The 15,697-nt window shown below is 37.4% G+C and overlaps 1 protein-coding gene across 1 annotated transcript; it reads right to left on the bottom strand.

Moving 5' to 3' along the window:
* Positions 1-13,156: 13,156 nt before the first annotated feature.
* LOC145059793 (uncharacterized) lies at positions 13,157-15,394 on the bottom strand. Its single transcript, XM_079007577.1, has one exon. It carries the CDS (start codon positions 15,392-15,394, stop codon positions 13,157-13,159), a length of 2,238 nt encoding a protein of 745 aa, XP_078863703.1.
* Between the last annotated feature and the right edge of the window lie 303 nt (positions 15,395-15,697).

The following is a 15,697-nucleotide window of genomic DNA, read 5'->3' as shown; positions in this document are numbered from 1 at the left end:
ATATATATATATATATATATATATATATATATATATATATATATATATATATATATATATATATATATAATTTAAATAATTATTGTATTTGATTTAGGGGGCATTTTTTTCTCTTCTTCTCGCCTTAAGCCCAATATATGTTTGGACCGGTCCTGTGTCAAGTGTTGAAAAATAACCCATTAGTGTGGCTTTCAGACTATTCTTGTGTAACGTTCCAAAAATAATAAGCAAAAATTTTGATTTTTAATTAACCAAAAACCAGTCATCCATTCATTCAGTTAAAAAGATAATCAGAGTGTATAATGTATTATCAAAAACATCAACGACAAATCATAAAGATAGTGCAGAATAAACTTTGGGGTCTGCAATGCAATCATGTCGGGCCCTTCTAAGTACCTGGAAACGTTTAAACGTTAAACCGTAAGCACAAAGCTTAGTGAGTTCCCTCAAAATACCACATCTTCATACCGGCCCCAACTAACATATAAACGGGTTCCACCCACAGGCCTCACCAAACATATAAATGGGTTCCACCCACGGGCTTCACCCAACATATAAAAAGGTCTCATCCAGCATACAAACGATTCCTACCCACGGGCCTTGCCCATCATATAAACGGGCCTCGCTCAACATACAAACGGGTCCCACCCACGGGCCTTACCATCATATAAACTGTCCTTGCCCAACATACAAATGGGTCCCACCCACGGGCCTTGCTCGACATATAAATAGGCTTCACCCAACATACAAACACATGCAAGAGTCACACAAAAAATTTAGCATCCTACACAGTATAATGAGCAGACTCACATCATAACGCAACCAAAAGTCAATAGCTCTCATGATCACTAAATAGGTGCTAAACACCACCTAGATAACTACACAAAGTAAACCTTAGTCTACCCTTCTAAAACTAATAAGTTGAACAAAAGTTAACGAGTCAAAAGTCAACCCTCAAAGTTAACGATCAAAGTCAAAGTCAAAATTATCAACAATAAGCACCTACATCGTGGCTTCCCTTTGGCCACGTCATTGCGCGAAATTGACAAACAGTCGATGATTCCCAGTCGCCACGCCGTGGCACTCTAATAACCATGTCGTGGGAATTAGGTCTGAACAACTTAATGAGTTAAGTTGTTTTCTTCCAATTTCAAGAGCTCCAAAGCTCAGATCTGGTCCTTCCCAAGATCTTGATGGATAAATTGTTGGATTAGTGTCTAAGCCCGTAACTATATTTGGTATGTACTTGACCCAGTTGTGCATGGTCCTTTTGGGTTGCCTTCACCAAAGCAACATGATTGGATGATTTATGGAGATAGAGGTTATTATGGTTTATTAATATATTATATGAATAATATATTAAAGGATAAATCATATAGTTTAATTAATATTAGATAGGAATTAATTAAGAATTAATTATGTGGCTAAACGACATTAATTAAATAAAAGGGACTTAAACTGTCAAATGTGTGATAGTTGAATGTTGGGCTGAGAAGGCTTATGGACTAGGCATGGACGAAATTAGGAATGTGTCCATCCTAATTTCGGCCATAAGGGCCCTATTCCAGAAGCTTCCTTGGACTGCTTAAGGCCTAAACTATCCATTAGGGTTTTGACTGAAACCCTAGCAGCACCAGTATAAATAAGACCCTAAGGCATCCAATTTTCGGCCACTTGAAACCCTAGGATTCTTCATAGCCGAAATTGTGTCTCTCCCTTCTCTTTCAATTAGCATCCTCTTGCTTGTGGTGTTTGTAAGCCATTAGAGGAGTGACACTTGTGACTCTAAGCTCAAAGACAAGAAGATTCAAGCCATTGTTGAAGAGGTAATCATCGGACACGATAGGAATGCTTTGCATCTCCTTTTTCTCCTTCTTAGCATCGATCACGAATGCTAGATACGATGTACATCCTTTGGCCAAACACTTTTTGGCTTTCATTAGAGAAATAATCCCAGAATTTACTCTGCGTTTGTCCCCATACACCATAAATGACTCTTTCCCTGGCGAGTTTACTTTTACTATCTTCTTCCTGCACAATATTTCGACATCATTGGCGCTAAGCCAATCCATTCCCAACACGATGTCGAAACCATTTAACTCGATGGGCAATAATTTATCATGGAACTTATTCCCATTCAAGTCAATGAAGATGTTGTTCATAATATGGCTAACAGGTACAAACTTGCCACTAGCAACTTCAACTAATAAAACATTATCTAGTCTATCGACCGACAAAACTAGTTTTCTACCAAATTCATGCGAAATAAAGGAGTAGTTGGCTCCAGAATCAAATAAAATTTGAGCAGACAATTTGTTTACGAGAAAGGTACCTGAAGCGACATCAACTTCATCTTTCGCAGCTTCAAGTGTCATCTGAAAGGTTCTCGCCTTTGGTTTTGGTGGAATGTTGGGTTTTGCTGCCTCCTTCTTTTTCGGACAGTCTCTTGAGATGTGCCCCTCCCACCACACCCATAGCAGACTTTCTTGGTGATGGTGCACTCGTTTGCATAGTGCCCTGGCTTTCCACATTTAAAACATGTGACTTCCCCATCACATTTCCCATGATGCTTCTTCTTGCATGTGACTTCCCCATCACATTTCCCATGATGCTTCTTCTTTCCACATTTAACCTTTTGTTGTTGGACCTCGAAGGTCCGTCGAACTTCCTTTTCTCCCCAACATTTGTCCTCTCCAGACCCTTCTCCCTGATTTGGGTCTCAACATTCTTAGCAGCCCAGATGGCGGCTGTCAATGTGGTTGCTTGCTTAACCATTGGACCAAACTCCGCTGGTAGTCTGATGGCAAACTTGTTGACCTTAGAGAGTTCAGTTGGAACTAAATATGTAATAAGCTTCATCTTTTCCGTGAAACTAGCATCGTATTCAGTAACGCTCATTCTTCCCTTCTTAAAATTCTGAAACTCATTATTGATTTCTAGAAGGTCCTGCTCAGAGCAGTATTGCAATTTCAGTTGCACCACAAAGTCTTCCCAAGACATTTTGCTAGCTTCTCCCTTTGGCATCGAGTTAGCTAACAGTTTCCACTAACTCAACACTCCAGATTTTAACAAAGGGATCGCAAGAGCGGTCTTTTGTCTATTGCTGCATTCGTAACTCTCGAACATTGTCTCCATTTCGGAGATCCAGTTTATAACTTCCACCGGCATCGGGCTTCCAAATAGGCATGGTGGCTTGGATGCCATGAAATCCTTGTACTTGCACCCACGTCCATCATTTCCTCCATCCTGGTTGATTTACCTAACAATCAGATTTTTGTAATCATGTCTTCAGCAGAACCGAATCAACCCAATGATTCAAACACGGTTAATGATACTGCCAATTCTGCAGTTAACTGTAACGAGAAACAAATTAAATTCACATCTCCAATGTGGCGTCATTTCACTTATGAAGAAGTTAATGGAACCAAAAAGGTTGTTTGTAAGTATTATAGACAGGAAATTACTTATACAACCAAAAATGGAACCAAAGGGATGCATTCTCACCATAAGTCATGCAAAATACGAATTGGGCAAAAGAAAATTGATGATTTTCAGAGTCAGTTAACCGGAAAAAGATCTAAGACGGATGAAAGTGGGGGATCAATTTTAGCAACACATCGGTTTAATTATGACGAGTCGCGAACCGATCTTGCTAAAATGATCACAAAACATGATTACCCACTTAGAATTGTTGAACACGAAGGCTTTAGAGATTTTTGTCAGGGACTCCAACCACTTTTTAGGCCTATTTGTAGAAACACAGCTAGATTTGATGTCATGAAGTTGTACGGGGAGGAAAAGGCAAGGATGATGCATTTTTTGGAGAGTATTCAAGGTAGGATTGCAATAACTACCGACATGTGGACTGCCAACTACCAAAAAAAAAGGATACATGACAGTGACAACCCATTTCATTGATGATTATTGGCAATTACAAAGTCGTCTTTTGAGGTAATACTTAATTTATATTGATTTCTTTAATCAATCAGTATGCATTCCTTAATTAAATTGAACTTATTTTGTTAACTGGTAGGTTTATATATGTGTCATGCCCCCATACTGCTGAGAAACTAACTAATGTGTTGATGAATAGTTTTTTGGACTGGAACATAGATAAAAAATTATCAACTTTAACTGTTGATAATTGTTCAACAAATAATTGCATGATAGATTTGATGGTAGAAAAACTACCTTTTGATAGCTTGATTTTGGGTAGAAGCTTGTTTCATATGCTATGTGTTGCGCATATTTTGAATTTAATTGTGAGGAGTGGGTTGGATGTTTTTGGACATGGGATTGAGAAAGTGCGTAACAGCTGTAGTTTTTGGACAGCTACACCAAAAAGACATGATACATTTCAAAAAAATGCAAAGTGCGAGAATGTTTCTTGTGAAAAAAACCTAGTTGTTGATTGTAAAACACGATGGAATTCTACGTATTTAATGCTTTCCACGGCTTTGAAATACAAGAAGGTGTTTTATCGGTTACAACAATGTGAGCCCCAATATAAGAATGTACCTAATGAGAAAGAGTGGGCTTTGGCAAGTGAGCTTTGTGATAGACTAAAAATCTTTTATAATGTCACTGAATTACTTTCGGGAACAAAATATCCAACAACCAACATTTTTTTCCCCAAAATATGTGAAATAAAGATTGCTCTAAAGAAATGGGATACATCTAGTTTCATTGAAATAAGCGAAATGTCCGAAAATATGATTACAAAGTTTGACGAGTATTGGAAAGAAAGTCACGGGGTGTTGGCTATGGCGACAATATTGGATCCAAGGTTTAAGATGAATCTCCTAGAGTATTTTTTTCCTATTATCTATGGAGTAGATAATGCAAAAGATGAAATTCAGAAAGTGCGCCAAATTTGTGAAGATATATATTTGCGATATGAGTCACGTGTTATGAGTCAAACAAGTAATGATGATATTACTACTAAGCCCACTTCTAGTCGAGATGCAGCTCTCGCAAGTGACATGGACTCATTAGATGCTTTCTTTTCATGGAATTCTGCTACTAGTGAAGTTTTTGTGAAAAATGAATTAGAAAGGTACTTAGAGGAAGGCACTTTACCTCGGATTTATGAGTTTGATTTGTTAGGTTGGTGGAAGTTAAATGGGGTTAAGTATCCTACATTGTGTTTGATTGCAAAAGACATATTAGTCATTCCTATCTCCACTGTTGCTTCAGAGTCTTCTTTTTCTACAAGTGGTAGAATCGTTAGTCCACATAGGAGTAGACTTCTTCCGTCAACAATTGAAGCTATCATATGCACTCAAAATTGGCTATGGGCGGGTAAAAAAGGTATGTATGAATTTGCTTGAACCATTGTTTTTTAATTCATTTTAATATATTATGCTTATTACCTTTATTTATTTTTTCTTTCTTAGGTTGTGTTATTGATGGTGATGATGTACATTCCGATGAAGACGGTGAGGGACTTGAGGTAAGACTGTTCAATTTGTCATTTTCTATTGAATAAACTAATATAATAATTTATTTTATTATTATTATTGTTATTTATTTAGGGAGGATATTCGAATGTCAGTGAATGAAGAGTTGAAGGAAATTAATGGATACTGAAGATGTAGTGAATTGTGTTTTATATTTGTAATTTTGGATTTGTCGTATTTTGCATTTGTAATGTTGGATTTGTCTTCGTAAGATTGTTGGATTTATTTTTGTAAGATTGTAAGATTGTTGGAATTGTTGGATTTTTAATTTTTTTTAGTTTCTAAAAGATTAGGTTTTAGGCTTTTAAATTTATTAAAAATAGTATTTTTGCCAAAAATAAAACAGTTTTTTAGCAAAAAAAAATCCAATTTTAAGTCAGGGAACCGAGGGAACCGGGGGAATGGGGGCGGGACCGGGGGCGATGGAAGTAACCGGGGGCTGTGTAAACGGGGGAACCGGGGGCAGGGGCAACGATTGATTTTGGGGGCGAGGGTGGGGGCACCTATTCCCGCTCCCGTTTGCCCCCGTTGACATCCCTACCAACAATCTCACTGAAGTTGACTCCTTCCGAATACCCTTCATTCAATTCGGGCTGTTCAATTGGCATTGAAAGTTCTTCACGATTCTGCTGAAGCAGACGTCTAGTTTCTTTCATTTGATGATCCAACATCATTTGGATCATCGCTTGTACCCCATCCATTGTCATTGGCTCAGGTGTTGTTGCTATAATAGGTGCTTGCTTAATCACTGGTGATTGATTCCTGTTTTCATCTGCGTTTTCCAACGCCACTTCTGGTTCTTAACATTTTTTATCTATACACCGAATAAGGTGAAATTAGATCCTCATTCAAGATAGATAATTAAATTGTCCATATCACTCCAAAACGTTTACATGCTAGTTTTGATACCGACGTCATACGCTTAGAATCCTAAACACATAAGGTCTTATAGGTAGTCTCATGTATTTGACTTTGACACGTCTAAATTTGATGTATGTAGTCACCTTGCTAGCAAGATTTATGGCAAAGTCGAATGAGGAACACATGGCAGTGGCAAAATGAGTTTTGAGGTATATAGAGGGGACTATGAACAATGGGATACAATATGGGAAGGATCAAAGTCAGAAATTGATATTGTCATATTTATACATATTTTTAGGCAATATTTATTTACATTTTTATTAATAATTTGGTTATTTTCATATAATAAGGGTACTTATAGGCTTAAGTTATATTTTGCAGCCAAATAGAAGCACTTTCGAAGAGAGGGACTAAAGTTGACAAAACATGGAACTTTGGAGGCTTTAAGGAAAGAAGAATAAAAGCTCAGCAAAACACGCACTCACAGCGTGAGTAATTGAAGACTCACAACGTGAATGGAGTATTCTAGAAGATATGCACCGGATGAAAGAGTCCTTTTCGAACACGTCTATCTCGTACTCACGACGTGAGGCTTATCGGCTCACGACGTGAACTTGGAAAAATCAGAAAGTATATATACCCTTGTCCATTACGACTTGGAGAGATTTTTTTTGCTACAGTAGGGTTCCAGGAGACGATTTTGAGAGGAGAAGAAGATCCGGAATAGGGTTTCAACACAAAAAGAGAAGAGAGTTCATAATTAGTTCAACGTTTGGGACTTTAATCATGTCTATTACTTTGATTTGTTTTAGTTTGATTTTGAGTATGAGTAGCTGAATTTAGTAACTCTTGTTTAGCTAGATGAAACTTTGACTTATGGTTTAGCTAATTTATTATGGATTTAATTAGTTGGTATTGAGCTTGTGTTTGATTGTTAATTCCTAGCATGCTAATATTTGATTCTTTAGTTACTTGAATTCATGTTCTGTGTAGCTTAGTGATAATTAACTTACATGAACTTGACACCTAGTGATTTAGTGAACATTAAATTGCTAGAGCTAGGATCGACCAAATCTTAGGAAAGTCATTGAAGTAATTAAATTTAGTTGTGTTAGAGAGCATATGTTATGACCATAATTATGTTTGCCTAATAAATTTTACATAGCTTATTCATAATCATAACTAATTTTGTGTTTGATTGTGTGTGACCATGCATAGTTTTACATGAATAAGTTAAATATTGGTAAATTTAGACTTAAATTGCTAATATAATATAAATTAGACAACCAACTTTGATAATCCATAATTGTTAGCTAACCAGAAAGAAGAAGTGGATTCGAACTAAACGGGGGTATTTGTCGTAATTGTTGAATTTATTTTAAAGAGTTAGTTCATCTAAACTTGCAAAATTAGATAAATTCCATTTCTTTGTTAATAATTAGGTTAATTTAGTAGTAGATAAATTAATTAGTCAAAACTGTTCCCTGTGATCAACACCCGACTTACCCGATTATTCTATAATTTGACTAGGTACACTGCCTAGGTGCAATTTAGTTAGTTAAGTTAGTTAGGTTATAAATATAAAATTAGGTGTAGTTATTTGCACGCAACAGACATTAAAAGTGTTTACTGACAGTAATTATACATGTGGTCTAGAGGATTGGAAAAGTACCTCTAGATATGTATGTTTATTCAGTGGAGCTGCAATATGTTGGAGTTTTAGAAAACAAGAAGTTGTCACTTTATCATCAACAGAAGCAGAATATGTTGCAGCTACAACATGCGCATGTCATTGTGTATGGTTGAAAGGTCTTCTTTAAGAACTTGAAGAAAAGGCAGGTACTGTGGAGGTTATATGTGACAATTGTTCAACCATAAAGCTATCAAAGAATCCAGTAATGCATAGAAGAACAAAGCATATAGATGTTCGTTTTCACTATATCAGAGAATTAGTGAACAAAGACATTATACTACTAAAGTTTTGTGGCACAAAGGAGCAACTAGCAGACATGATGACCAAGCCAATGACTTTAGCTACATTTGAATTCATCAGAGAAGAAACTAGAGTGAAAGATGTTAAACAAGAAGCTCAATGATTACCTATTTAAGGGAAGGAATTTATTGGGCCAATCTCAATGTTTTTGGGTTAGCTAACGTTTTAGGTTGTGTATGAAATAAGGCCCAAAGCCAAGAGTCAGTATGACTTAGTAATCTGAAATACCAGGTCGTTCCCTTCTTTTTCGTGTTGAACAAGAATTAGGGATATATATTAAATTTTTTATGTTTTGAGTCTTTCTCGTTCTTTCTGTTTTGTAATGGCTCTAAAAGCCCCTTTATTCTTGAATAAAAGTATTAGATACTGTGAGTCGAATTAATTATTATCACTTGTCTTCAACAAGGAAAGCTCGAATAAAGGAGGAAAAAAGAAAGAAAAGGAACCAAAAATCGAGTTTGGATCATTCTTGGATGATGAGAATGAGGAGGAAGAATCAGTAGGCTCACAAAAAAGGAATGTTGGAGGCAAACCTAGGGACCCGTTGCATGACTTTCGCAAGATCAACATGCCAATCCTTGAAGGAGATGATGTTTACGACTGAATTTATCGGATTGAAAGGTACTTTGAGATTCACGACTTTGGAGAAAAAGATCGATTTCGGGCAATTGTAATCTATATGGAGGGAGCAACACTTGCATGGTATCGCTGGAATGAGCTCATGACCCCATGTCGTTCATGGGAAACATTCAAACGCAAGCTACTGGATCGCTTTCAAGAGTCACAAGAATGTAGCGTGTGTGATCAATTCTTGAACATTCAACAAGTAGGAACCGCGTGATAATATGTCAGCAAATTTGAAAGCCTAGCCGAACAACTTCTTGACATACCTGAGAATATTTTGCAAAGAACTTTCATTAAAGGGTTAAAATTGGACCTCCAATTGACAATAAAAAAAACTTAAAACCTGAAAGCCTAGATAAAGCAATGAGGATTACGGTTAAGATTAACGAAAACAAAACCACCGTCGTTATCAAAGTCCGGGGCAACTCGTATCTGAATCGAATTGGGTCTGGGGGAACAACAAAGCCAAGTTTCACAGACACACCTATTACAACACCTAAAGAAGGAGACAAGAAAAACACAAAAACACGAAAGGTATGGTCAAATGACTGACGAAAGCAGAATTGGCAGAAAAATAGGCAAAGAGAATATGATTCTGATGTGATGGGAAGTTCACACCTAAACACAATTGCTGAAGAAAAACATTACAGTTACCAGTATGATACAAGTGAAGGAGAGGAGGAAAACTTGGACCTTGCCCACCTCGACATGGTGGAGGTATCTCTGAGTTTAGTTACCGATCTTACATCACCACAAACCAATAAGCTCAAAGGCGTCCATGGAGGAACAGAAGTAGTCATTCTAGTCGATTCCGACGCAACCCATGACTTTCTGTAAAAATAGGTGGTGGAGCTTTTCGGTTTGGCAATATCTAGTACGGGATCTGTGACGGTATGTTTAGGTAACAAGATGATAGATCAAAGCTCAAGAGCATGCAAAAGAGTTATGCTTACCCTACCCCAATGTCAAGTAATAGAAGATTTCTACCCGTTACAAGTTGGAAGTTCATACATCATCCTTGAAATTAAATGGCTTCGAACTCTAGGAGATATGACCATTAATTGGCGCGATCTACGAATGACATTCTATGAAGGAAATCGTCAAGTCACCCTTATGGGTGACCTAAGTCTATCTAAGTTGTTAGTATCATGTAAGTCTCTGGCCCGAATACTAAAACATGAAAGCACTGGTTCTCTATTACACTTCAATTCGATAGAAAAAATAACCGCAACATCACCCTAAGTTCCGACAGAATTCCAAGCCGTGGTCGACGAGTATCACGACATATTCGAGATGTCGGACGATCTTCCTCGTCTTGCAGCCATGAGCACACGATTATCTTGAAAGAGGGTACAACCCCAATTAGTGTAAGAGCCTACTATTACCCATTCACGCAAAAAGACAAGATCGAAAAACCGGTGCGAGAAATGTGACATGCGGGCATCATCCAACCAAGCACGAGTCCTTTTTCTAATTTTGTATTATTGGTCAAAAAGAAAGATGAAAGTTTTTCGCTTAGATTATTGAGCCATAAACAAAGCCACGATTATAGATAAATTTTCGATAAACATGATAGACAAACTTTTAGATGATTTTTACGGTGCCATAATGTTTTCTAAAATTGATCTAAAGACAAGCTACCATCAGATCTGAATGAAAGCAAAAGATGTGCCCAAAATAGCGTTTCGAACACATGGTGACCACTATGAATTTTTAGTGATGCCATTTGGGCTAACCAACACCCCGAATACCTTTCAGACACTCATGAACAAAGTTTTTCAGACACTGTTACAACGCTTTGTACCGGTATTTTTCTATGACATACTATTCAATAGCAAAATGGCAACGGAACACATGGCGCATCTCACAACGGTATTCAAGGTATTACACGAAAACATCTTTATGCTAACCGGAAGAAGTGCTTTTTGGCTCAAACGTAGGTGGAGTATTTGGGTCATATCATCTCGGGAAAGAGGTGTTGACCGACCCCACCAAAATTAACACAATGATGGAATGGCCACTTCCGAAGACGCTACGCGAGCTCCAAGGATTTTCGGGTTTGACAGGGTACTATTGCAAGTTTGTACATGGTTATGGAAAAATAGCTTTACCGTTGATCGAGCAATTGAAGAAGGATGGTTTCAAAGGGTCCGAAGAAGTGACAAAATCATTTTGAAATCTACAACACGCGATGACGCAAACACCAGTTCTAGCATTACCAGATTTTAACAAAGTCTTTGTGGTAGAAACGGATGCATCATGTTACGACATTGGAGCGGTTTTGATGCAATAAGACAAACCACTTGCTTTCTACAACCACGTTTTGGGAGTTCGGGCCCGATTAAAATTAGTTTATGAATGTGAACTCATGGCTATAGTGCTCGCGGTTCAAAGGTGGCGATCGTACCTACTGGATCGACGATTTATACTCCATACCAACCATCGAAGCCTGAAGTATTTACTAGAACAATACACGGTTATCGAGGACCATCAAAGATGGTTATTGAAACTATTGGGATGTTAACCTTGGGCCTATTAGACACACACACACACTTGCACACAGCAGATTAGGCAAAGCAAAATACAGAGGAAGTTTTGGTTACACACAACTGATGTGTATTATTCTCTGAAGACTTTTAATACAAAAGGAAATTATCACACGCCTTATAGACACTACAAGGAATCAACAAGCTAGGAAACTGAAAATAACTTCTAAACAGTTTTGACTAAGGAAATAACTAAACAGAGAATAAAGAAAAACATAAAATAATAGAAGTGGACCAGGTCTTCTAATGTTTTGAGGTGTTGTACGTTCAATATGGGATACATGTTTGACATTATCTACCGACCATGAAAAGAAAATAAGGCGCCAGACGCCCTTTCACGAAGAATACCTGAGATTCAACTTCAAGAACTTACAACGTTGTGTAAAATTAATTGGGAGGAGTTATGGAAGGACCTCGAAAAGGCAGATGAAATCATTAAAATTAAATAAAAATTGGTCACATGAAATTCGCTACCGGATCTAATCCCCATCATACTTCTAAAGTTCTAACATCCACCAATTATTCAAAATCTTGATCCCTCACTAAACCATCTTGATTTCATGTTCATTTAGGGAGTTTATGGTTTCGAATTGGGAGTTTTCGTTTCTAGTCAGTTTATTGTCAAGTCCTATGATGCATGGAAACGGCAGCTAGGCTGGCGTACCCGTATCAGAAACTTGGGGGAAACGGATACTTTGGGGAAACGGCTAAGAAACGTTTCTTGGACGTATCAGCATATCCAGAAACGTTTTGGGCAAGTTTCCACAAAGTTTCCTAATTTTTTTTATTTTGCATGGGCTTTTATTTAAGTCCAAAGAGGCTAATGGACTAATAATGGGCTATGGTAATCGAGATTACCCTACAACTATCACCGATTGCGGCTTCCAATTTAATTATAATCGACATCATTTACAGCCAGGTTTACTCGTTTACTGCTTTGCATCAATACCTGTCGACGATCAAGAACTGAACAAGAAAAAATTCACCACTCAGGCACCCACCAATTTAGAAATCGATTATTATCATATGGCTTCTTAAGAACATATTTTGGAATTTCTTATATATATATATATATATATATATATATATATATATATATATATATATATATATATATATATATATATATATATATATATATATATATATATATATATGTTTTTTCATATTTTTATATTGCCGTATCTATGCCGTATCCGTATCTTGAATTTTTGAGTTTTGTCGTTTCCCGTTTCCGTTCCGTATCCGTTTCCCATTGCTGTATCCGTTTCCGTGCAACTTAGGTCAAGTCTCTCATGCCGAAATTTTGATAGGATTCTAATTTCCAATTTAAGGGTGTTACAGTTATCAAGACACAACTATGGAAAATGAGATACCATTGTGGGCCATTCCAAACTCAACATGGAAATTAACTATAAACACAAACTCAACGTGCTTTCTGAATGCTAATGATACAGACTTGGTGAAGGTGCATGGCCACTCAATTCAGAATACTTTTTTTAGGTGGAGGGTGTTGCCGGTGAATAACATATTGGCCACAACTTCTCTGTTCATATTCAAGTCTTAACACAACAAGCATTAAAGGAAAATTACATAATCTTTTGCGAAAGGAAAAGAAATTATAACAAATCTTTATAAAACAAACTTGGGTACTCAAATTAAAGTACTGTTTATTAAGGAAAGGGGTTGCTTAAGTAAGCACGCCACTTGTCAATAAACGCTAACTCGTCTGGATTCAAACTTGGAAGTTCACGAACTTGAAGGCTGTTGATTATCTGTGTAGTCTCGCCTAGAAGTTGGGTTGCAGCTTGGACACTCGCCTCCCTTTTTTCTATGGCATTTTCATGGCATTTCATTGCAATGACTTGAGGTAAGTTGGTGAGACAAGCAGCTAATATATCAGCGATCATTGATGATAACTCTGCAAATAGTTCCTCTTGGCTAATCTCGTCAATGTTGTCGTGGTATGAGAGCAGGATTGTTTCGGTGATACGATACATTGAATTGGCACAAATAGACTTGTATTTGGAGTTATCATTTTTGCTTTCCACCTCATTGGCCTTGTTTTTAGCTGTATCCCTTAACCATTGAAGAATATATCCCGGTGTATTCACTTTAGGATTAGGTTTTGGCAGCTTGTGTCCTAACCACTTGTGGTAGACTTCAACTTCTACCCACAAAGTTTTAGCCGCCTTTTGAATGCTTACATGATTATCAGTAGCATTGAGGGTTCCTTCCACAAGTCTGACATATACAAGACCTTCACTCACACCACTCACCAACCAATCGACTTTGTTCTTTTGGATGTTCGGAAGAGACATGGCGATGGATGTGAGAGTTACCAACGACAAACTCCAACAATTCAGATATTCTTCTGCAACTAAAGGAGGGACACGATGGCTTTCAAACTTTCCAACCCCTTCAAAGCCTCTAGATTCCGCAAGAAGCTTCATAAGATTGTTAGGTTGTTGTTTTTCAGCCTTTTGGATCAAAAGGTTCACAGATTTTAAAATGCCTTTCAATGTTCTCTCAGCAAACTCTATATCCTCTTGAAGTTGTAAAACGTAGCAACTAAGATTTTCATTTCCTTCTTGTAATTGCTCAGGATTTTGTACCAACACAACGCTCGACGCCTTAAACATGGCCTTTAACCGCTTCCAAAATTGGAAACAATACAAGACACATATCACAGAGAAAATTGGAATCAAAGCTATCATTTTGCATGCTACTACCACTGTCTTTTGAAATCCTATACAAATGTTGAGAACAAGAATTTGTAAATATGGGAATGGTGTGCTACTCAGTTTCCAATCATACAACTTTTGAGTCCAGTAGCTTTCTACTTTAAAGACCTTGATATTGTTCCAAATCCATTTTACCGACAACTTAAAGCTTAAAACTGCAAAACATCTAGAAAGTGGGGCAATGGTACCCACAATGACTCCAATAAACTGTATAATGAAAATCACTGACATCGACCACTTATAATCCGACTTGTAGTCTGTTAGAGATCTAATATTGGAAACCATAATAACAATATGTAAGATGGTGCTAAAAGCACATATTACCCCAGAAGCAGCGGTTGTAGCAGAACAAGCTGTCATGAATTGGGGGCTTCCGGTTCTTGCCATGATCCAGTAGTTGCTCACATGCTTCTTTAGCTTCTCAACAGTTAATTGTCCTTGTTGCTGAAGCTCTTGATGATCTTTTATAGCTTTTTCATGAGCTTCATGGTATTTCGATTCCAGAATTTGCTTTGACTTTAGAATGGCTATAGATGAACATGCAAATATTATCAGCAACATGAGTAGCATACCCGCATAAATAGTTGCTATCAAACCATTGCCTTCTAAACGTGAGAAAGATGGGGAGATTTCTTTATAATGAAGGTGCAAATAGTAGGGATCGCTACTTTCATGATATGATAGAACTCCGGTGTTTATTTGAATGCAGACATTCCCAACCAAGGTCAGTACAAGAACACCTAAAGCCATCATGTTTGTGACAAGCTCCTTGTTGTCCATGGATGCAAGAGAAGGCAATAAATTAACCATCATGGTGCACATAAAGCCTAGGCTTCCAAGCTTTGCAGCCTGGTCAACATAGCCTGGCATTAGATTAGTTAGATCCATGGGTAGCTTTATTGCAACAGCTATCACAGTGAGAGAAGCAGCATTCACAGTGAAATATTTACACGGAAACCATAGCTTTCTGTTCTTCATACCGTGTAATAGATCAGCCGCCATTGCAAGGATGCAGAATAGAGATGCTACTGCGATATACATCCCAATCAATGGCATAGGTGAACTGTACCTTTCTTGATCGTCCAACTTCGCTTTTAATGCATAGGCCCATTCCAATTGTCGTTGATCATAATCACAAGGTGGGGAGAATTGGTGGCGAAAACTCATGATTATGTTCCTTCACAGGAAAGGAGATGGTTTTATGAGATGCAAATCTTGGATTTCTCTTGCCAAAGACTTAAAAACTAATATATCTTTGGTCGAATGCAATATATGAAATTAAGAGTTTAAATAGCAAATAAGGGCTCAAGTTTCATCTGTGAAACTTCATCCCACAAATGAAAATCTCACCATATAATATATATACAAAGAATGAACCCCTTCAGAAAAGTTAACCATGTGATGGAACACTTCAAAGAGAAGAAGCTGACAGTGACTTTCTTTGACTTATGCATGCCACACATATGTTAG

The sequence above is a fragment of the Lactuca serriola genome, chromosome 6 (assembly GCF_051521515.1).
Source record: "Lactuca serriola cultivar US96UC23 chromosome 6, Lser_US96UC23_V15, whole genome shotgun sequence".
NCBI lineage: Eukaryota > Viridiplantae > Streptophyta > Magnoliopsida > Asterales > Asteraceae > Lactuca > Lactuca serriola.
The sequence above is the reverse complement of the archived record's forward strand: the minus strand, read 5'-3'. Positions and strand labels throughout refer to the sequence as shown.